The sequence below is a fragment of the Terrapene carolina genome, unplaced genomic scaffold (assembly GCF_002925995.2).
Source record: "Terrapene carolina triunguis isolate 2854851 unplaced genomic scaffold, T_m_triunguis-2.0 Scaffold137, whole genome shotgun sequence".
NCBI classification, from domain to species: Eukaryota; Metazoa; Chordata; order Testudines; family Emydidae; genus Terrapene; species Terrapene triunguis.
This window is the reverse complement of record NW_020664488.1, coordinates 2,709,837-2,732,346: the sequence shown is the minus strand read 5'-3', so window position 1 is coordinate 2,732,346 and position 22,510 is coordinate 2,709,837. Positions and strand designations below refer to the sequence as shown.

Sequence of the window (22,510 nt, the reverse complement as noted above, 5' to 3'; positions counted from 1 at the left end):
CATAAGACAGCACCCAGAGCCTGGTGCCTGAGTTGCAGGGAGTTGCCCCTCCATGCAAGGGTCCTGCTCCAGTCTTCTGAGAGTAGAGTGACCAGATAGCAAGTGTAAAAAATCAGGACACTTCCTTGGGGGTGGGTGGGGGAGGAGGGGAATAATTGCCTATATAAGACAAAGCCTCTAATATTGGGATCTTTGGTCACCCTAAGCCCAGGGCTCCCTAACACAGCTCAGCTGACTCAAGTCCCACTAACCCTGCATTTAAACTGTGGTGCAGACTCACCCAAAGTGGCAACTGACTCTCCCGCCTGGCTTTATAACCACCCCCACCCCTGCTGCGGGAGATAGTTGGGGGGGGGGGGCGCACATGGGAAACTGCCCCACATCGAGGCACCACCCGCCCCTGCTCTCTGCCGCGGACCCCTCGGTGCCCTCCCCGCCTCCAGCTGCTACAGGCTTCAATCCCCGGCCAAACGCCCTCGTTGGGTCACGGCTGCTGGCGGGCAGCGGCCTGGGCAGGGTGGCTGCGTGGGGGCGGCGTGGCAGGGGCCGGGGAGCTATTTACCCCGCTGGCTGGTGCGCACGGCGCCCAACACTGAACAGAACCCGCGCGCCGCAGGGAGCTGTCTGTGCGGTGAGTGGGGAGCAGAGCTACACAGTCTGCGGGGCGGTGCCGGGGCCCCCTCCAGCCGCCCAAAGCCAGGCAGCGGCGGCTCCCCCAGTGGCACTTCGCTGCCTCTTTGGGGTGGGCTTCTCCCCCAGCTCGCAGCTGCGCTTCCCGGGATGGCGGGAGCCCGGGGAGGCGCTCTTCGGCGCTCTGCACCACGCACGGGGCCCCGACCCTAAGAGCCAGAGGGACCTGCCGGGGGGCAAGGTGGGGAGTCCCAGCGGTGCTTAACTGGGGCGTCTCCCGGGAAGCATCCGGCAGGTCCCTCTGGCTCCTAGGATTGGGTCGGGTGGGGGCGTGGGGTGGGGGTGGGGGGCAGAGGGCTCTCTGCCTGCTGCCAGCGCCTGCAAGCCTCGCCCTCGCAGCTCTGATTGGGCAGGAGGGAGCCGGTGCAGCATGCGGAGACCCCCTCTGCCTCTGTGCCTAGGGGCCGCCAGCACTGCAGGCTCCTGCCGGCGGACAGGCCCGCCACTGGGAGCTGCCCCAGGAAGCGCTGTCACACCAGCCCCTGGACTTTGGCGGTGATGGTGAGCGGTCCCCGATATCGGGACAAAGGGCGTCCCGACCGATGTGCGGTCGGGATGTGGTACAAATGTGTTAAAATCAGGACTGTCCTGATAATATCGGGACGTCTGGTCACCGTACCTGAGAGCGTCTTTTCACTGCAGAGCCTCAGATGAGCTTGGAGCCATAGGACAGAGGAGGGAAAGGGAGGGTCCTGACTGAGGCACAAGTAGGGGTGTGAGGAGTCCTGGGTTCTAGTCCCAGTTCTGCCTGTGTGGCCTTGTGCAGGTCCCTGACCCTCTTGGTGCCTCGTTTTCCCCATCTGCAACATGGGGACCCATGTCCCGGGGCACGGTACTGCTCAATCCGGGGTGTTTGACATGTGAACCCCTCTGATGACATTGCTAGAGAAGTGCGTAGTGCCAGTGAGATGGTGCCGGGGCCCAAAGTGCCTCCGGCTCATTGTGCTGCAGCGGGGTGGTGCTGTCCATTGCTCCGGGGATCTCGGGCATGCTCCTTGTCCTGTGGGCACTGGCCCTGGGGCCAGCCCTGGGGTGAGCAGAGCAGGCTGCATCCCTGATCCTCTGCTGCAGGCCGGGCCAGCCCCTTGGTGCTGCTTGGGATGGGAGGTTTGATGTGGCTGTGGCAGGGGAGCAGGTGAGGGGCAGCTCTGCTGCCGTGGGTGGAGCTTCCCTGATTCCCAGTGGCTGGGCATCTGGCCATCAGTGTAGGACTATGGACAGGCCCAGCCTCGCACAGGGGCTGGCTCCAGCTAGGGACCCTGGGAGGGGTTTCTCTGCCCGGGGGTAACAGCCCAAAGCAGGGTCCAGATGTGTCTGAGGAGGGAGGACTAGGGGAGGGAGGGAGGGAGAGACTGCAAAGCAAGGCCCCTCCCCCAGCCTCCTGTGCACTTGGGAAGGAAGAGGGGCTGGGGCCAGGACAATGGACTGCAGGGAACTGACTCCAACAGCCAGTTCCTGGCCATTTCCTCCCTCTGTCGCTGGAGAGGGGCGGGGAGACAGAGGAAGTTCACCCCTTGAGGTGTTTATGACACAGGACCCTGTGGGCACCAGAGGCAAGTGCCCTCCAGCCTGTGAGCGGAGCTGTGGGGACCCCCAGGCAGAGGAGCCTTGGCTGCCAGGACCGGCTGGGGGACCCCCCCTCCTCTCCGTGCCTGGCTGGAGCGAAGTTGACCCGAGCCGTGGGGTGTGGCCAGGGGTCTCCGGTGCAGACTCTTCTGTCGTGCTGGGTCGTATGTTCCCATAATCCCTGCTCTGCCGCAGGGGGTCAGCACTTTATGTGGAATCATGGGCAGCTGCCGTGCGACCATGGACTGGTCCGAGTCGCTGGTCCTTTCCCGGCACAGGGCAGGTAGGATGGCATCGCGGTGAGCCCCATGCCAGTGGGGTGGAGGCCAGCTCGGCGTTTGGTGAGGAGTACGGGTAGGGCACCAGAGAAACCCTGGAGCGTTGGGGATGGTTTGTTTAGGTGCCCGTGATGAGCTTGGCACTGGACATGGCACATACAGGGGCATCTTGCTCTCCAGTGGGGCAGCATGGACTTGGGGCCCCTCCAAGGATTCTGGGGTAGACTCTGAATCTGGTGGGGTGTCCCCCTGTCTGGACTGGGCCCAGGGCAGAAATCACTGAACCTGGCCTGCGTATTGGAGGCAGTTTCGAAGCCATCAGGCTGGTTCTGACCGCTGGTGTGGGGGATGCAGCACAGGGAGGCAGCTGTCTCCCTGCCTTTGCCAACAGTTTTTGGGGTTTGTGACATGGCACTGGGTCCTAATCCAGGGGTTCCCTTGGCAGGGCAAGGGGTGCATTGGTGTGCACAAACCAGCCCCTCTCTATAAAGCTGTTCTGGGGTGTGCTCAGCACTGGGCTGGAGTCCTGGGCAGGATGGTGCTCACTGTGTGCTGAGGGCTGCACCTGGTGGCGAGTAGCTGGGATAGCGAGGTGAACTTGATGCCAGAGGCAGCTTTGGAACCAGGCATGGCACCCAGCACGTCACCCCACTGCAGGGTGACAGGTAAATGACATTGGAAGCCCCCACTCCCAGGGACACTGCGGAGCTGCCGGGTAGACAAAGTAATAATGGCCCGTTGCCTTGGGTGTTCCTCTGTCGGGGGAAGTGGGGAGAGTCCTGGATCCAGGTGCAGTGAGTGAGTGTCACACCCAGAGTGCAAACTGCCTCTGCTTCCTCCTGCCCCTCTAATCATTTCCAGACTCCATGAATAGCCCTGACTTCACTGGTAGCCAGGGCGGGGAAGCCACCTGCCCTCAGCCTGTCTCGCCTCCATCTCTCCAATGGGCTGCTGTCTCCAGAGTGGCCTCTGCACTGGGGGCTGTGGCCATGCTGACACACCATAACTTGTGTTCATTCTGCCCCACTGATCCTAGCGGGTGGGGACAGTGCCGGGATGTGGTGTGAGCAGCAAGCAAGTGCAGCAAAGCACCACTTGGAGAGTGTCCTGTCTGGCTGGGAACTGGCAGCTGCTCCAAGAGCCCCTCTCCTGCATATGCAATGGGAAAATCTCAGGGCCAGATGGTTGATGGACCGGGGCATAATACAGGCTGCTTAGAACCAGAGCTAGAAATGGGATGGTTGAACCCGCCAGAGCCCAGCCAGGTCCATTCAGCTCCAGCGTTGCCCTGTCAATGGGCAGTTGGTCTGGCTAGTTAACTTTAGTTACTGTGGGTGGCACTGTGCTATGGACACTCAGGATTTTGGATGTTCCAGTTAAATGAGGGTTCATATTGAGGGTCCTGCTGCTCTGGATTCTATGGGGCGTTCCTTCATGTTCCGGTATAGGCCAGAGGCAGAACGTTGGGCTACGTGGACCAGGGGTCCGGTCTGACGTAGCAGCTGGCGGGGTGCAGGGCGGATGGACCAGGGGTCCGGTCTGACGTGGCAGCTGGCGGGGTGCAGGGCGGATGGACCAGGGGTCCGGTCTGACGTGGCAGCTGGTGGGGTGCAGGGTGGATGGGCCGGGGGTCTGACCAGGGCTAGACCACATGGAGTCTGGTCACTTGGCAGGAGGCAGGTTTCCAGTCCAGCTGTGTCAGCGATCTGATTGGGAATGGTCGGAGCTGGCTACTGGGCTGGATGGGCCAGGGGTCTGATCTGTGCAGGAGCTGAGAGATCAGTGGGCATGGAGCAGCAATTAGTACTTCATGCAGCTGCTGTGGTGCATCCCCTGGGTTGTCCATTGTGCCTTGGGGACGTATTTGGCGCCCAGGGCTCGCACTGATGGATGATGCAGGGTTCTCCAGCTGTGCTGTCCTCTGGGCCTGTGGAACTATCCTCCTCAGCCAGGTGATGGGGCTGGTGCTTGGCTGTGCAGGCCAGCACTGCTGTAGTCCTTGCCCTGCTTTCTAGTGCTGCCCCCATGCCCCAGGGTTGTAGCTCAGTGCTGCCTTGCTGAACCTGGCCAGGAGCATGAAGTTTTTCCTTCTCCTTCAAGTGCTTGTTTGTGTTTCCCAGCCCCATGGGATGTAATTACTCTGCTGGCAGCTGTGAAAATGGCATGGAGCCCTGCCGAGCATGCATTTCCACCCATCCGCTAGCACTACAGCAGGCTCACAGGTGGGGGTCTGAGAGCTCTGAATCAGGGACTGGCTCCCTCCTGCACTTGTGGCTTGTGCCATTGCACTGTCAATACTGTGTGGATGTGCAGTAAAGTACATGGCAGCACCTTGACCGGGAGAGCAACAGTGACCGACTCAGGGACTCCTGCGTCCAGATGAATGGGAGCACAGAGTGGTCTCTGCGCCGCAACCCATGGTCTGTGGGGCACGAGGAGGAGCGGGATACAGAGTGGAGGAGGATATGGAGCAGTCAGAGGGGATGGAGTGGGAGTCAGAGCTGAAATCGTGTTGGGAGGATCCAGAGCTGGGAGGCGAGAGAAGGAAGCTCTTTATAGCTATGGGAATGTGCCCCCTTGCTGCTGAGAGGAGGGTAGCACTATTGGCATTGAGGGCACGTGAGCCAGGAGGTTCTTGGGACTCCGGGCTTCTGTCCTGAAACAGCTTACACAATAAACTGAAGAAAAGGGAGAATATGGCTCCATGAAAGAGACCCAAATGTCACTGAAAGGCAAGTGCGTTCCTGCTGGGTATGTGGGGCCTTCCCCGGGTGAGTGCAAGGGTTGAGCAAGGAGTTTGTGTGATCACCAGTGGGGGGGTGCTTGTGTGATGGCCAATTGGAAAGGCGTGTGTGCATTGTGAGTGGGGTGTCCTAGGCTGGGTGTCATCTGGCTTACCGGACAGGTGTATGTGTCTGAGGGGCTAGCTGGCTGCCTGGCCCGTGGGAGGTAAATGCTGGGGTCCCAGAGCACAGGATTTGCAGCCCCTGTGTCCTGGCTCCCCTCCTGGGCTGGGCTGGGAGTGCAGGGCTGTGTTATTTGGGGTGGGGAGGGGATGCTGGGAAGGTGCAGGCAGTAGAGCGTCTGCCCTGGGTGCTCTGGACGACTGAGTGCTGGGCATTGCTAATGGCTTCCAGACGATTGTCCTTACAGCTGGGTGCTAACACTGCGTGCTCTTCCCCACAGGCCCCACTTCCCTTTCTGTTGGGTAATGGTATTCTCTTCCTGTCCTGTGCTGTGTGCTGGTGACAGCCATTGCATCCCCCAGAGGCGGCTGCAGGGCTGGGGAGGGGATGGGGGGCAGGACCTTCAGGCAGAGCCCTTTGCTATAGACTTGGGGATTGATGTTATTGCAGCAGCTGCGTGCGGGGTCAGGTGTCTGCCCTGCCCTCCCGAGCCCTTTCTGATCCCATGTGTCGCGCCTCTTGGTCCGATTGCCCAGCCTCATTCCTCTAACACAGAACTTCTTTATGCTGCCCTTGGGGACGGACGAGCCTGCATTGCCGTGAGGGTAGCAAGGTTCACGGGGAAGCACCATCTTCCTGGAGCCTCGGGTTCCCCGCAGCGTGTTAGCGCCCAGGAGCTGCAGCTCCCCCAGTCAGCAGCAGCCAGCACCTCTGCAAGGGCAGAGCTCAGCAGTGACTGTGGTCGCAGCCCTTTTTTGGGGGACCCTTCCTTTGTGGCAGGGCAGATACAGAGCTGCCCACGAGAGCAGCTGTTCAGTGATGGGGGTGCACCCCCATCATGCCCGCACACTGCCCTGCCAGTGCGCCTCAGCCATGACTGGGGGCATCTCTAGGGGGAGAGGAGAGTCCAGCCTCTGCCAAGACTGACAAAACAGCCAATGGTGGTTTTGTGCCATGGACACCTGCCATCTAGGATCTGCACTGAGCCCTCCCATCCCACAGGGCACTGGGAACCTGAGCAGTGACTCCAGCCTGAGCTCCATGCCATACGCCCAGCCCCAGGTGTCCCTCACCCAAGTCCCTGCCCATGAGCCTAGGTCTCCAGCATGGCAGTGCAGAGCCTGTGCTGCTGCTAGGCCATGAGGCTGGCGTGTGGCCCATGCCCAACACAGCTGTCAGCCTCCCCCATTCCATCATGACAGGAGAAGCCAGGCTTTCACTGCTGGCCAGTTTGGTACTGGCATGGTGGGGTACATGCTGCTTGGGAACTGGGAAGTGCAGCCCGCGGGCAGCTCCCACATCCTCTCCTTCCCCTGTCCACCCTCTATGGACGAGTTGACAAGCAGCCCTTTTGGCTGCTCCCTCCCCACCAGCATGCTTCCACTTTCCTCTACACGAAGCTATTTGGGGATTCTGTGCACGGGAGAGACTCTTCTGTCTTCTCTGTGCACTTGAGACACAGACAGCGTTGCTGGCCACTGGGGCTGGGGTGCAAAGGGGAGATATAGGAAGAGCCTCCTCCTCACAATAATAAACCCAGGCCTAGGACAGCGAGGCCTGGCTGGGACAGCCTGAGTCGCTCTGTGCTGTGTGACCGTAAAAGCATGATGCGGTGAGTTAGAAACACAACAGCTGTCTTTTTATTACGTGCTACAAGCAACTGAGGCCTAGTCTCTGTGCAGAGTTGCACCAGTTTCCCAATGAACTGGTTTTTATAGAAAGCAATCAAGTGAAGCTAAGTCGATAGGAGCCAGATTTAAATTGAATTTGAGTGTCCACACAGGGCTTTGCACCATGGTACCAAAACCAGTTGAAAATCCTGGCATTAGTGAAAGCAGTGCCATGGGGATTGCAGGCGAGACCTGAGATGTGCCCAGGCAGAGTTCAGATCTAGATCCAGACCTGCCCTGAGCGGGTCACATCTCCCTCTAGGGGCTGGGCCCTGGCCCTGTGACAGCACGCTGCAGCTAGAAGGCTCTCGTATGACAAAGTGGTAGGGCTCTGTAGGCTCCCCTGGAGCTCTCAGGTTCATCCCTGGGGTGACTGTTTGTACCTGGCCATGGACTCTTACCTTTGGCCTGGGGTTTGGTTCTGGTCTGTTTTGAGAAGTTGGTGTAAATAGATTGCTGTTGGTTGCAGGGGGGTGGCGGCAGCGCCCAAAGGCCCCCTGGGGAAGGCAGAGGGCAGTGACCACCGGGTTCCCTGTAGGAGATGGGAACCTCTTGGTGGTGCCAAACCAGCTGGAAGTGTGGGTGTCGGTTTTTTGTTTTAAATAAATAAAATTAGTTACTCCCACTGCCCCCCTGGGGCTGATCTGGGGGGATCCCTGGAGCCTGATCTGGCGGAGTGGGGACCTGAGCTTGGGGGCAGGGTGCAGACTGACCCTTTTATCTCATTCAGTTTCCAATAAATTCAACCCCCAGAGCTGCTGCAGGGTGTGAAGTGACAACGCCCTCAGACAATGAGAACGAAAGCTGGCCTCACTGCCATTGGCCCAGCCCTGACCCTGGGGGGTGGTAAGCTCCTTCCTGGGGCCAGTCTGGGGCTCCCAGGCAGGCCCAGCAGGCCCTTCGGCCCAGGTCACCCCTCACTGCATGCCTGGCCCTGGCTCACTGTTGGCTGGATGGCACTCACTCTGCCAGTGTTTGTGGGTGTGGATTGCCACGGGCACGCAGGGGCGAAAGAAAATGCAGGCCTGTTATTTACCAGGCTGCACGTGGTTGCAATCAATTTAAAGTTTTATTGGGGATAATTACAAGGGGTAAGGGAGCAGCGTTTGATTAGCTAATAGAGTTAATGAAACTTAAAACGCACAATGACTAAAATATCTACTAACAATATTTATAAACAAAGATGCAGCAATTAGTAATAACTGGTACTTACAAATACAAACCAATGCATAACGACCGGCAAACGTAGGAACTCTGTTTGAAACACGTGAGTTGAGAGAGAGGCTTCGAGGTGATCAGGCTCGGTTACGGGTGTACACAGGATACACAGGATTCGTTTTTCTTTCTCCTCTCCCTGCCTGCACATGGCAGGCAGCCCATAAAGTACCAACTATGACATTATAGAAGTGTCATAGGGGACGGGGCCCAAAACCTGTTTGTGTTCGTTTCTGATTGGCACAAGCAAAGTTTACACCAAGTAGGGGAGCAGGTGCCTCAAAGTCTGGCTTCGCCCCCAAAAGGTGAGGAAATGCATATTGCTTTAGAATGCGTGCAACACTGAATGACAAAAGAAGAGGCCAGGGCAATACCGGTATGGGCAAGTTTTACAGGATGCAGACAGGAACTCATCTCAACAGTGGGCAAGAGCTGAATGGGGCTCCCTGTGCCCTGCGCCATGGGGCTGCCTGTGCCCACGGGGGCGGGAGCTGCCACCAGCCCTGAGCACGGGCTGCAGCTCAGCGAGGTGCCCCAGGCGGGATGGCCAGCAGGGTGCCCACTGCTGCTCTGTGCTGGGCACTGCCCAGCACTTCGTGCAAAGCTCTGGAGCCCCCTGGTGCACTGCTGCCTGGGAGGACATGTTATCCCCCTACCCCCAGGGGTTGTTCCCCAGGGGCTCATGGCAAAGGGTTGTTCCGTATCCCTTACAGGGGATTGGCTGCAGTGGGACAGGTGCCTTCCCTGTGGACGGAAAAGGGGGCTGCTTGGCGCTGGAGATACCAGGGTGACCCGTCCTGCCTTGCCTGTTTCTGCTGGAGCTGTCCTTGGAGGTGCTTTCCTTGCCGTCCAAGGGCTGGGGGGTGGAATCTGTCCCAAAGAGCTTTTCTCCCAAGGGAGGAGTTGTAGGCAACAAACCTTCTAATAATGAAACAAACAGCTTGAAGCAGCCTGAATAAAACTACTCCCCCTCTGCAGTGCTCAGTGAGATCCTGCAGCTTTCTGGTTGTCCACAGGGTCCTTCAGCAAAGACCTGCTTTTTCTGATGTAAAATCAGGTTGAAAAACAATCAGGCCTAAAGCCTCCAGGAGTTAAAAGGGCACAGATCTCGTTCTTTTCCTTTCCTAGTGATCCTTCAAGCCTTGGGTCTGTGGATCCAGGGGGTAGCAGGAGAGGGTACAGGAGATGAGTGGCTCGATTTGGCTTTCCTGTCTTGGGGGATTGCAGCACCTGGTACCTGCCCAGGGGACAGGGGAGGATGAGAAACCAGGGGACAGAAGTGGGAGCTCCCTGCATACACTGCCCTGTCCCAGCACTGGTAATACCCGGTGTGCAGCTTGATCTTGCCCAGTACTTGTGAGCTGCAGTGCCATCAGCAGCCCTGCACCTGACTATTCCAGTTCTGGCTGGACGTGGGACAGAATCAGGCCCCCTCCTCATAGCTTTTGGCCGTTGCTCCCTTGAAGGGGCTGAATGATGTAATTTGATTAATGGCCGCAGTACTAGGTCAGGATGCATGCCATTTCCATTTCACACAGCAAGAGCACAAGTCGTGCTGGGCGTGATCCTGTGCCATTGGCTGACTGGGCCAGCTGCTCGGATGGGGTGAAGCCATGGGGATGCGCTGACATCAGTGGATCAGTGGCAGTTCACCCCAGCCAGGGTCTGTGGTTCCAGACTCAGATAAGCCAACTGTGGCATTTCAGTAAGCTACAGGGACTCTTAGCAGGATCTGAGCAGCAGGCAAATTAATGCCCAACTTGTTAGCGTCAGCAGAGGGGGGCGTATTCCCAAGCTGCACCCAGCCTACTCCCTGCCTAGGCTCAGCCCCTTACCAGCTCCAGCTGCTAAGTGCTTCTTCATACTCTACCTACAACACTCCCCTTAAAGGGGCAGTGACCATACAGCCACCAAAGTTCCCTGCTCCCCACCCAGCAGCACATCCCCACTGCGCGTCACTCCTGTTATGGGCTAAGGTGCACTAATTTGCCTATGGCCAAATCTCCTGTTAACCCAGGAGGGTTATGGCTGGCTTCTGCCCTACAGCATGAGGCTTCTGGTTGAAAGTTGTTCAGATCTAGGGTTGAGGTCTGGCTAAGGTTGCCAACTGTCTAATCATACAAACCCAAACACCTTTGCTCCGCCCCCTGCCCCTTCTCTGAGGCCCCGTCCTATTCACTCCATCCCCCCTCCCTCCTTTGCTCACTCTCCCCCACCCTCACTCACTTTCACCAGGCTGGGGCAGGAGGTTAGGGTGCGGGAGGGAGTGTGGGCTCTGGGAGGGAGTTTGCATGCAGGAGGGGGCTTAGGGCTGTGGCAGGAGATTGGCATGTGAGGGTGGGTTTGGGGTGCTGGCTCTGGGAAGGGGCTCAGGGCAATGTCAGGGGGTTGGGGTGCAGGAGGGGGTGCGGGATGCAGGCTCTGGCTGGGAGGTGCGTACCTCGGTCAGCGATGCAGCAGGGCTAAGGCAGGCTCCCTGCCTGCCTTGGCCCCATGCCACTCCCGGAAGGAGCTGGCATATCCCTGCAGCCCCTGGGGGAGGGGCCAGGGAGGCTCTGCGTGCTGCCCGTGCCCACAGGCACTGCCCCTGCAGCTCCCATTGGCTGGAGTTGCCGGCCAGTGGGAGCTGCGGAGTCAACGCTCGGGGGAAGGGCAGCGCACGGAGACCCCCTATCACTCTCCCACTCCTCCCCCCTCCCAGGAGCCACAGGGATGAGCCAGCTGCTTCCAGGAGTGGGGCCAGGGCAGTCGGGGAGCTTGCCTTAGCCCCGCTGCACTGCCAGACTTTTAGTGGCTTAAAATCTCCCGGTTTGGCTTCATTAACCTCCGGGAGATAGAGCCCGATTCTGGGAGACTCCTGGCGAAACTGGGAGGGTTGGCAACCGTAGCTCTGGCTCATTTACAGAGATAAGGGTCATCGGTAAAGTCTGGGCTGAAGGTCAAACATGGGAGGTCTCTAGAGATGGGGTTTTGCTGGGCCAATCTGTGGTGGAAACACCTGGGCTGGGGAGAGCCTCCAGTTCCCAGAGTATGCCGGGCTGCTTAGCTACATATGGATCCCTGAAAGTGGGGTCAGCTTACAGCTATTCTCTGCCAAGCGGGGGTGTCAGTGGTGGGAGCAGGCAGGGGCGTGCTGAGTTCTTTCCTACACTGTGCTGTGTGAGCACCCGGAGAGGATGGCATTGTGGTTAAACTACTCTTAGGTTCTAGTCCTGGCTCTGATACTGATTTGCTTGTGGCCTTCAGCAGGTCCCAGTGCCGTCTTGTGCCTCAGTTTTCCCACCTGTAAAATACAGCATGCACTGGGACATTACAAGGCTCATTGAGGACTAATGTTTGTGAAGCATGAGGATGGTACTGTTGGGAGCACAATTCAAATGCCTAGAAGTAAAATACTGTTTTCCTCGTGTTGGCTTCCAGTTTCTTACTGGGGTGGGTGCAGCACCCAGCAACCCAGGTTGCAGGGCAGGCAGAGAGAAGACCGTTTGTGGCTTGCTGTCCCACACATCCCCCATACTGGAGCGAATCATCCAGCCTGGCATGTGAACAGAATTTGGAGTCCCATTTCCTCTGCTCTCCAGATTCGGGAGGGTGGGTGTGAGAAAGTGCATGACTTCACCTCCTTCCCCTCCCCTGGGGAGCAGGGGAGCTGCAGGAGGGGTTTGGACAATGTCAGAAGGCGGTGCTCTGAGTCAGGCCAGTCGCTGCCCTCCCTAGTCCAACTGCTGAGCAGAGAGTGGTGGAAGAAGTGCTCACAGCAAGCAGCAGTGAGGATGGTGGGGCTTTGCCACAGTCCACACAGGGCCCGTGAGCTTTGCCAAGCGTTACATTTTGTAAAAATGCCGCGTTTGACGAGGAGGACAACCAGATTTCCCCTCTCTAATGGTGACCATGGAGCGTCTGGAGCTCTACAGAATGGACCATTTTGAGACCCGAGCAGGATCTGGGTCCTTTAAAAGAGCTGCCTCATATGGAGCACCCCCAGGATGGAAACCTGCCTTGGTCTGTTCCGATTTCCTGACAGGAATGAATTAATTCTCCTGACTCTGTGAGGTAGGACGGAATCACGAACACCATGTTACAGGTGGAGAAACTGAGGCACTGAGTGGGCAAGGGACTCAACCAAGATCACCCAGGGAGTCAGTGGTGGAGCTGCAGATAGAATCCGGGCCTCCTGATTCACTCATTCCAGCTGTAACCACGAGACCCCACTCCTCTCCCAGAGCTAGGGATAGAACCCAGGAGTCCTGACTCCCAGCTCCCCCGGCTCTAACCACTAGACCCCCCTTCCTGTTAAAGAAATCAATCTTTATTGTCTCCTTTTTGATAATCTCCTCTCCCACCCTCCATACCCCGCACTGCACCTCCCCTGGGCAGTCGCCCAGCTGGCCTGTATGGGGCCGTGCCCAGCTGCACTGTGCCGTGTGGTCTCTAGAACTGTATCCCAGCAGGCTCCCAGCTCCTTGACTGGCAGTGTCTCTTTGGCTGTCGCTGTTTTCACCTTTTATGGCTGTTCTGTCCCTGTGAAAATGACAGTGCTCCCATTGCCATGGTGACCACTCCCGAGTACTGGGGAGCCTCCGGGCATCCATTGCTCCTGCCAGGGCTCTGGGAAGGAGGGCTGAGCTGGCGCAGGTTTCAGGCCAGCCCAGTGGAGCCTGAACGTAGGGCACCTGCCATTGGAGGTCTGGATGGCTTGGGGCATTGGGAATGCGCAGGGGGCCGGGGCGCAGGCTAGTACAGCTGGTCAGGGATTGCTGGAGATAGTTTAGGGATCAGTGGAGGAGGCACTTGGTGGCCCCGTGTCAGCAGAGAGGCCAAGGACTCACCAGGCCGTGGAGACCGAAGTCCTAGCTGAGGCTCACGGGTAGGGTGGAAGCTGTCCCTGGCCCATGGATAAAGACAGACTCTATGTCTCCCCACCACTGAGCTGAATCAAAGCTTTCATTGAAAAAAATGTTGTGTGTCTAGCACAAAGGAGACATGAAAAATACGAGTTTGTTTAGAAATCAAAATAATGGTCTCTCCCCCTTCCCAGGCTTAAGAGGAAACAGTGGGATGACCCTCTGCAGAGTGGGGGGTGCAAAGGAGTTAGTGAGGGAAAGCTAAATCAGAGAACAAGGTCAGCATTGACTTCTGGGATCTGTTAACTGAGTGTAACTGCTACCATGTCACCTTCATGAATTCGCAGCTTGAGAGGGGTGAATTGCCCCATTCGTCTCAATGATATGTTAATTCTGAACCCTAACAATGCTGTAAATACTAACCTTAACTATTGATGAACATTTTAGCAGAAACAACAACTAATATGCTTATCTCACAATCCCAATTTGTCTCCCACCTGCTAAATGCCACAAATGTCCCTTACTCAGCTGCCAAAATTGTTCACTTCTCCCACGACAGCTTCGCCAATGCAGTTACCTCCTGCAAGGAAAAAATCAGCTGCATAGTGAACAGTGGAAATGTAGGACCGGTGTAAAATCCAGTTGTCACGGAGTCCCCGGGCGATGCTCTGGAACTGCTCCCTACAAAGCCAGTCAGGACTCTGGTGAAGTCTCCTCTCTGTGAGCAGACTGTCTTCAGGGCAAGGAGCTCACACGGCTTCCATCTTCCTGGGTCTGACCTTTGGAGCATTCAGCCTCCTCTGCCCCTCCGTGCGCTTCCCACAGCGAGTCCGCCCTGGCAGGATCCTGGGGAAGCCACAGGGTCCTGCACCCCCACTTCGCAGTCAGACATGACTCTTAACCAGCCAGTAAAACAGAGGTTTATTAGATGACAGGACCATGGTCTAAAACAGAGTTTGTAGGTACAGAGAACAGGACCCCCTCATCTGGGTCCATCCTGGGGGGCAGCGAGCCAGACACCCACCTCTGCACTCACTCCTCATCCCCAGCTAGCTCCAAAACTAACTTCCCAGCCCCTCCTCCTCTGGGCTTTGTTCCTTTCCCGGGCCAGGAGATCACCTGATCTCTTTGTTCTCCAACACCTTCAGTTGGCATCTTTGCAGAGGAGGGGCCCTGGCCATTAGTTGCCAGGAGACAGAGTGCCGACCATTCTCTGTGCAGACAGTATCACAGGGGCCTTCTTGGGCTCTGCAACAATTACACCCTGATTCCCCCACCTAGATACCTAAGAAATGCATAGGGGAAACTAAGGCACACACACAGTATTCAGAGAAAACATTAAGAACAGTCCCACTTTGTCACATCTCTCCCCCCTTCGAGACTGAACTGAGCCGGGTCACTTTAGCCAGTGACCTGGGGAAGTTCGAACCTACCAACGTTCCCATGGATGCCCCAGCATCTCTCCCCTTCCTTGGTGGGCGTTACACCAGGCCCTTCCTGTTTCACGCCCTCCCTGAGGTCGAGTTTGCTTGATGGCACCTGCAGGCTGCATTTGGGAAGGTTTATGCGGCCCATACCCTTTTTCCACACCAATACCCCTGGGGTTCAAAATGAGAACGTGTCTTTTCCCAGCGCTCTGGTCTGGAGGGCTGTGATTCGGGCTCTCTTGGTTAAGAGCCCCCATCTTGACCTTGGCTACCCTCTGAACAGGTGTCTCTGTCACCAGCAGCTCGGCATCAGCCCCTTTCATTTCATGCAGCCACGTCAGAGGAGAGGGGTCGGTATACACAGTAAAGCGCTGCCCAAATAGATACAGCTGCAGCTTTGTAAGGGCCTGCACCATGGCCAGGCATTTTTTCTCTTAGGCCGCATAGTTCTGCTCCCGGGGCAGCAGTTTCTTGCTCAGGTACCCAATGGGGTGTATCTCCCCCTTAGCATCGGCTCGCATCAGCACTGTGCCCAGCCCTGCGTCTGAGGCGTCGGTGAACACTGCAAAGGGCTTGGCAAAGTCTGGGTTTACCAGATTTACCGGGCCCTGGATTAGAGCCTCCTTCAGTATACAGAGAGCCCTCTGGCCCTGCTCGGTCCAGACCACCTCGTCTGACTTACCCTTCCCACATAGCTCAGGGATGGGGGCAGCTAGGGGGCTAATGTGGGGTACAAACCTCCAGTAGCACCCCGCCATCCTGATAAAGGCCTGGACTTGTTTCTTGGTCTGGGGAATGGGCCAATCTTTGATCATCTCCACCTTGCACTGTGACGTTGTGCAGTCTATATGGTTTTATAAAAACTTGATAAGAAGTCAATATAATGTAACTGGGATAGTTTTAGAGAAAATATGGTAATAAGTGAATATAACGTAACTGGGATATGCTTCATGCAAACGGTCTCTTGTAAGGTATCATTACAAAGCTTATAATCTACTGAGTATGATCATCTGATTTGTATAAATGTACCGCTCTTGTATCTAAAACTAGAAATATAAAATGTAACTCTGAGGGCCTATTGTAATTATGTAAAGTGTGGGCCATTAATGATGGTTTGGAATCTTGATGACTCCCATTAACCAGGACTATTGTCTGCAGATGGTTGTGTTTACCTGTTAGTCTTCCTGTATATGTGTGTGCTGGCAAGTGGGCAATGAAGTCTTGCAGTGACATGTGATCATGTCACCTGAACTGGAATCCATCTTTAACCTGGTGCTTTTCCAGTGAGGGGGGGTGGAAACCCAGAGGGACAAAGGGTTCCCGCCTTATGCAAAAGATATATAAAGGGGTGGAACAGAACAAAGGAGAGAGAGGAGCCATCATGAAGAATCCCCTAGCTACCACCTGAGCTGGAACAAGAGCTGTACCAGGGGAAAGAATTGTGCCCAGGCCTGGAAGGTGTCCAGTCTGAGAAAAACTTACTGAAGCATTTCTGAGGGTGAGATTATCTGTATTTAGTTTGATTAGACATAGATTTGCGCATTTTATTTTATTTTGCTTGGTGACTTACTTTGTTCTGTCTGTTACTACTTTGAACCACTTAAATCCTACTGTCTGTATTTAATAAAATCACTTTTTATTTAGTAATTTACTCAGAGTATGTATTAATACCTGAGGGAGCAAACAACTGTGCATATCTCTCTATCAGTGTTATAGAGGGCGAAGAATTTATGAGTTTGCCCTGCATAAGCTTTATGCAGGGTAAAACGGATTTATCTGGGTTTAGACCCCATTGGGAGTTGGGCATCTGAGTGCTAAAGACAAGCACACTACTGTGAGCTGTTTTCAGGTAAACTTGCAGCTTTGGGACAAGTGATTCAGACCCTGGGTCGGTGTTGGAGCCAGACAGGAGTGTCTGGCTCAGCAAGACAGGGTGCTGGAGTCCTGAGCTGGCAGGGAAAACAGGAGCAGAGGTAGTCTTTGCACATTAGGTGGCAGCTCCCAAGGGGGTTTCTGTGATCCAACCCGTCACAGTGACTTACCCTTCCCACATAGCTCAGGGATGGGGGCAGCTAGGGGGCTAATGTGGGGTACAAACCTACAGTAGCACTCCGCCATCCTGATAAAGGCCTGGACTTGTTTCTTGGTCTGGGGAATGGGCCAATCTTTGATCATCTCCACCTTGCACTTTTCAGCTTTTACTGTCAGTCCTGCCTCCTTGAGGCAGCCCAGCACCCTCTTCACCTGGGACACATGTTACTCCCAGGTCTGGCTAAAGACACACGTCATCGATGTACACCAGGGCCAAGTTCTCCATCCCCCTCAGCTTGTCTAGAATCTCCACAGGCCTAGGCATGGGGTGGGCATCAGACACGGTGATGGCTTTAAGCTTGCGATAGTCCCCACAGAACCAGATCGTCCCGTCTTCCTTGGGGACCAGCCCCACGGGTGAGGCCCATGGGCTGGTGAATGGCTGGATCACCTCTAAAGCCAGCATATCCTTGACCTCTCTCTCCAGGTTCTGGGCTGGTTTCCCAGTGACTGAACGGGGAACACCTGATGGGGAGATTGGCTCCCACCTCAGGGAAGAGATCCACCAGGGGATCTTCCCCCTTCTCCTCCCAGTCTTCCCTTTCCAGGTCCAGGGGTCCCCTCACTCTCCTCCCATACAGCAGCTTGAAAGGGAAGAACCCTGTGGATTCCTGGGGCACCACCAGCTGCCTCCCGATTCCCCACAGTTCTACTTCCCCTTGGGGAGCCCATTCCTGGTACAGGAATCCCTTCTCCCACAGGACTGTGTCCCTGCAGCCTTCCCCAAGGGGGTTTGCAGCGCTGTGGCCAGCAAGTTCCCTCAGCTTCTCCAAGGAGGGATCCTTCTGCAGCTCTGTCTGGAATTCAGCTGCTGGGGAAGGGAGTGGGTCCTGTTCCCTCTCGCTGGCTGGGCCTGGGGTCACAGCCCCCCTGAGCCCTGTCCCTGGTAACTCCCTCCCTGCTGTGGAATCACTTCCCAGCAGCATGTCTGGACCAGGCAAACCTGGTTGGCAGCCGACCTGCCCTGCCTGCGTGTCCCCTCACTCAGTTGGGGTCTCAGCTCCCACCATGCTCAGCGCTGCCCTTGCTGTCCCAGTGGGGGCAGGCAGCAAGCCCTCTGCTCTCCTTACAGCATTAGAGCCAGCAGGGCCCGGTTTAGGCCGATTCGCCCGATTCCCCAGAATCGGGCCCCGTGCACTCACCCCGGTGGCAGTCGTCTTCGGGGGCCCTGCTTCCCTGGCCAGAGCGCCGGCCGGAGCGCGGCAAGCCCCGTGGCCCCGTGATCCCGGCTGGAGCTCCGGCGGAGCGCGGCCGGCCCCGTGACCCCGGCTGGAGCTCCAGCGGAGTGCGGCCGGCCCCGTGACCCCGGCTGGAGCTCCGGCCGGAGCACGGCAGCCCCGCAGCCCCGCAACCCCTGCTGGAGCGCTGGCCGGAGTGCGGCAGCCCCACGACCCCGCTCTCCCAGCCGGAGCGCAGCAAGCCCCGCGGCCCCCCCTTCCCCAGGCGGCAATCCGAAGTGCTGCCCCAGGAATCGGGCCCCGCACTTGCTAAAGCCTGCCCTGAGATCCAGCGTGAGCCTCCTCTCCGGTGTGCAGGGGGGCGGGGAGCATCTCTCCTTCCCACTCAGCCCCAGGGGTCTGGTTACAGGTAGGCAGGAGTCCTGATCCTAGGAGCTCCTTCCCCCTGCCAGCCAGGTCATTTGCATTTTCACTGACCACTTCCATCTTAGCCAATTGGTTCCCTGGATTCAAATTCAAATCTTTGGCCTTTACAGGAGCAGGGCCTGGATCCTGTCCCAAAGAGACACAGTCACCCCCCCAACAGGACCTCACAGCTGATATCCTGGAGAGCCCCAACTACCAGCTAGCCCAACCCCTCCTGGGTCTGCCCAGGGATCCAGGCCATAGGCAGGGTGAGGGGCTTCATCCCGGGGACCTTCACCCAGGTTACACAGTCCTTCAGCACCTGGTGAGGCTGCATCACCCGGGGCCTGACAACCATTCTCTCTCTCCCAGGATCTCCCCACCCCAGGAATGTCTCCCCATTGACCACCACCTTCCACTCCCACTGGAGGTCCGAGGGGCCTGAGCCCAGGAGACTCCACGCAGACATATAAGCCGGGGCCAGGAGTGGAAGCCTGTCCACCACCCCACCCATCTGGCTGACAGCGTCTATGGCCTTGGGTCCCAGCAAGGGAGCTAGATACCAGGGCTTTTCCGCAGGGTCCCCCTGATTCAAATCGCCAGCCTGCTCGACGGCAGTGCGGTGGGCACCCACATCCCTTCCCTCCTTAACCAGGGGCAGCAATTTAGTATTGAGGTTCTCTGTGGAACTGGCAGCCCGGGGTCTATCCCCACTCATCCCTGGGAAGTCCCCTATGCCTCTCTGCTCCACCATTGCTAGTCCATGCTGCTGCTGCTGCTGCTTCTGCAGCTCTTTCTCGGGCTTCTGCTGTCTCTCACGGTCCTCTCGCTCTCTTGGACTCCGCTCCAGTCCCATCCGTCTCCGATTCCCTGATGGGGAACCCGATCGTGAAGACCCCTGTCTGGTTGGGGACCAGACTCTTGGGGATGCCTGGCTACTGCTCCAGCTGCTCCCAGATCCTCTTGTAGCCCCATCTGGGTCAGGAATCTGCTCCTTAAAGTGGTCCTTGTCCTCTAGCTGCACGATTAACTGGGCCTTGGTGAACTTCCCAATGCGTAACCCTCTCTTTTTGCACAGAATTACAATGTCCTTCTTAAGGAGATGGTGATAGGCCGTCATTTCACTGTTCCCAAGTTGCTTTGGACTCACAGGCCTGTGTGCTCTTAGCTCCCCCACGGTTTCCAGGAAGACCCCTAGGGTGCCAGCCCTTCTCGAGGTCATCACCTCTTTGCCAGGGTCAAGCTGCAGGCTCCTCCGCCCCTGAGACTGCTCGTCACAGTCCTCAGGGGGACCCTGTTACTCCAACAATCCTTCTCGCTCGTCACACATTCCCAGGGGTTAAGCGTAGCTCCTTCGCCCCCTGAAACCGCCCCTCTCTGAGCCTTCAGCACGCCTGGTCCTCGTCAGTCCCCCTTCATTTTACTGCTCCCCAGTCACTTACTGGAAGAAGCGCCATTCACAGGCTGCAGTACATCCCACCGCTACCACCAGTTGTCACGGAGTCCCCGGGCAATGCTCTGGAACTGCTCCCTACAAAGCCAGTCAGGACTCTGGTGAAGTCTCCTCTCTATGAGCAGACTGTCTTCAGGGCAAGGAGCTCACACGGCTTCCACCTTCCTGGGTCTGACCTTTGGAGCGTTCAGCCTCCTCTGCCCCTCCGTGCGCTTCCCACAGCGAGTCTGCCCTGGCGGGGTCCTGGGAAAGCCACAGGGTCCTGCACCCCCACTTCGCAGTCAGACATGACTCTTAACCAGCCAGTAAAACAGAGGTTTATTAGATGACAGGACCATGGTCTAAAAGAGAGTTTGTAGGTACAGAGAACAGGACCCCTCATCCGGGTCCATCCTGGGGGGCAGCGAGCCAGACACCCACCTCTGCACGCACTCCTTGTCCCCAGCTAGCTCCAAAACTAACTCCCCAGTCCCTCCTCCTCTGGGCTTTGTCCCTTTCCCCGGGCCAGGAGATCACCTGATCTCTTTGTTCTCCAACACCTTCAGTTGGCATCTTTGCAGAGGAGGGGCCCCGGCCATTAGTTGCCAGGAGACAGAGTGCCGACCATTCTCTGTGCAGACAGTATCACAGGGGCCTTCTTGGGCTCTGCAACAATTACACCCTGATCCCCCCACCTAGATACCTGAGAAATGCATAGGGGAAATTGAGGCACCCACACAGTATTCAGAGAAAACATTAAGAACATTCCCACTTTGTCACACCATTGAACTGAACAGTAGATTAAATAGCACAGGGCCCACTGTCTGGATTGATTTAGTTGGGAATTGGTCCTGCTTTGAGCAGGGGTTGGACTAGATGACCTCTTGAGGTCCCTTCCAACCCTGATATTCTATGATTCTATGATTGTATTAATATTGTCATTGAATTGCATCAGAAGCTCCATTGTTTAATTGAAATGAAGCTGGTGCAGAAGTTCCAGCCCACTGCATCGGAGTCCTGCAGCATGCAGTAATTTTGCCATGGAATTATCAGTGCTCCTGGTTGTCCCACTGGTTGCTGCCTGACACTTTCTAAGCCCTTGTTTTCAGTTGCTTATACCTTTGCAAGACTTTAACCAGCCAGGCTGAAATGTCCCATGCCAGGGGTCTGACTTAGGCTGGCTGAGTTTCAGCTCAAACAGTGCAGCCGTTTCTGAGACTGAGATTAGGGGGAAATATGCTGTTTTGCCCGTGCTAAACCATTCTTCCAACTTTCATGGGGAACGTCTAGTACCTCCATGCTGTTGAGCAGGGACTTGAAATTTGGTGAAGAAGTTTCCTTTGTGTCAGGGATGTGCATTAACTATCCCCTTGGGGAAATGCCCAAACTAAGCCAAGCCTTTGAAAAATCTCAATTTTCACATGCTCAGTAAAAATTTGTTAAGAGTTTGGTAGCTAAATTCTCCCAAGCGTCTACCTGTGCTGAGCGTGCTCTAGCCCCTCCCAGCTCCTAGTGCTGATCAGACTGTGCAGACCTGCTCCATCCCCAGATCGGAACAGAGCATGCTCCAGCCTGGGGATGCAGGGGCTGAGCGGGACTACTCTGCAGTTGCTGTCCTGGACTGTTGAACTAAGGGCAGGGAGTCTGTCTCCTGTGCTCTGAGACCCCCTGACTGGCACCCAGGCAGCCTGGAGAAGGGGGAGGTAACAGCTTTGACGGGGATGCGGCGGGGCGAGGAATGGAGGGGAAAAGATGAAGGGGACGGGGGAATAGGAGCCTGAAGAGGAGAGGGGTTAAGTGAAGGAGTGCGGGGGGAGCAGAGGGGGGCAGAAGCTTGGTTAGGGGTTGGGGAGAGGTGGGGCAGGATCTGGGGGTGGGGAAAGGATAGGAGTAGGGGAAGAAAGGAAGGCTAGGTTGGTGATGGGGCAGGAGTCAGGGAGAAGGAAACGGGAAGGGTAGGAGTTGGGCATGAGCTAGTGGGGAGAGTAGCAGTGAAGGGACAGGAGCAGAGGGAGAGCCTGATGTGCAGGGGCAAAAGGGTCTGTAACCACCAGAATGCACTTTCCTACCTAGTCTGGAATTGAATGTAACGTTTCTGAGTATCGCCAGTCCTCTGCTGTCAGCAACTAGCAGTGAAACCCCACAGCAGTGTGTCTCTCATCCCGCTCTAGTGGCAGGTCCCAGCCTTCTCCTGCTACCCGTCACTCCCTTAGCTCAAGTCATGGATCTAAAGATCCTCGCCCTGTCTGTATGGTTCACAGAATGACAATTCGGGGGTTAAAAAAAATCTTGGAATTTGCATCCAAAACACTTACGTTAAAGAACATTATTAAGGTTGCAAAGCCAAGCACTGAAAACGTAGGAAATGCCAAAATGAAGGTTGCCCTACAGCCCCTTTGTGCATGTGCATTATGATACGATCTTCAGCATCCAGGGCTGTTAACCTGGCACATTTCAGTGGGGCAGCTGCACCAGCCTGTGTATGAGTTCAGCATGAGCCAGGCTTCAGATGAGAAGTGTTCTGTGCAATCCCTTCCAAATCCTGTTGGTTCCTATTTTCTGCTGCTCTCCCACTGGCACTGCACTGTTTACGTTTCAGCTCAGGTATCTCAGTGAATGTAGTCCAGCTCCGCTGACAGAGTGCTGGGGCTGCTTCTCTTCTCGCTTATGCTGGAGGAAGCTGAAATCAGTGGGGCATACCGGAGGAGGAGAAGGCCTGTTATTGCCTTGGCGTGCCCAGTGGGAGCGAGTGGCAGGAAGGGGGTGAGCGTAATGGCTTGCCATTTTGGTGCCTTTTATTTCCATTAC

General features: G+C 56.4%; 1 protein-coding gene across 4 annotated transcripts in view; it reads left to right on the top strand.

Moving 5' to 3' along the window:
* NHSL2 (NHS like 2) overlaps positions 1-22,510 on the top strand; it is a 155,254-nt gene that overhangs the window by 84,340 nt on the left and 48,404 nt on the right. For 2 of the 4 annotated variants that reach the window (XM_024197104.2, XM_024197086.2), the window contains exon 1: positions 2,353-2,539. The exons of the other annotated variants lie outside the window; for them this stretch is intronic. In XM_024197104.2, the coding sequence (XP_024052872.1) occupies positions 2,476-2,539 (64 nt within the window). In that variant the 5' untranslated portion in view covers positions 2,353-2,475. Of the gene's footprint in view, positions 1-2,352; positions 2,540-22,510 lie in introns of those variants that run through there. 4 annotated transcript variants of the gene reach the window in all.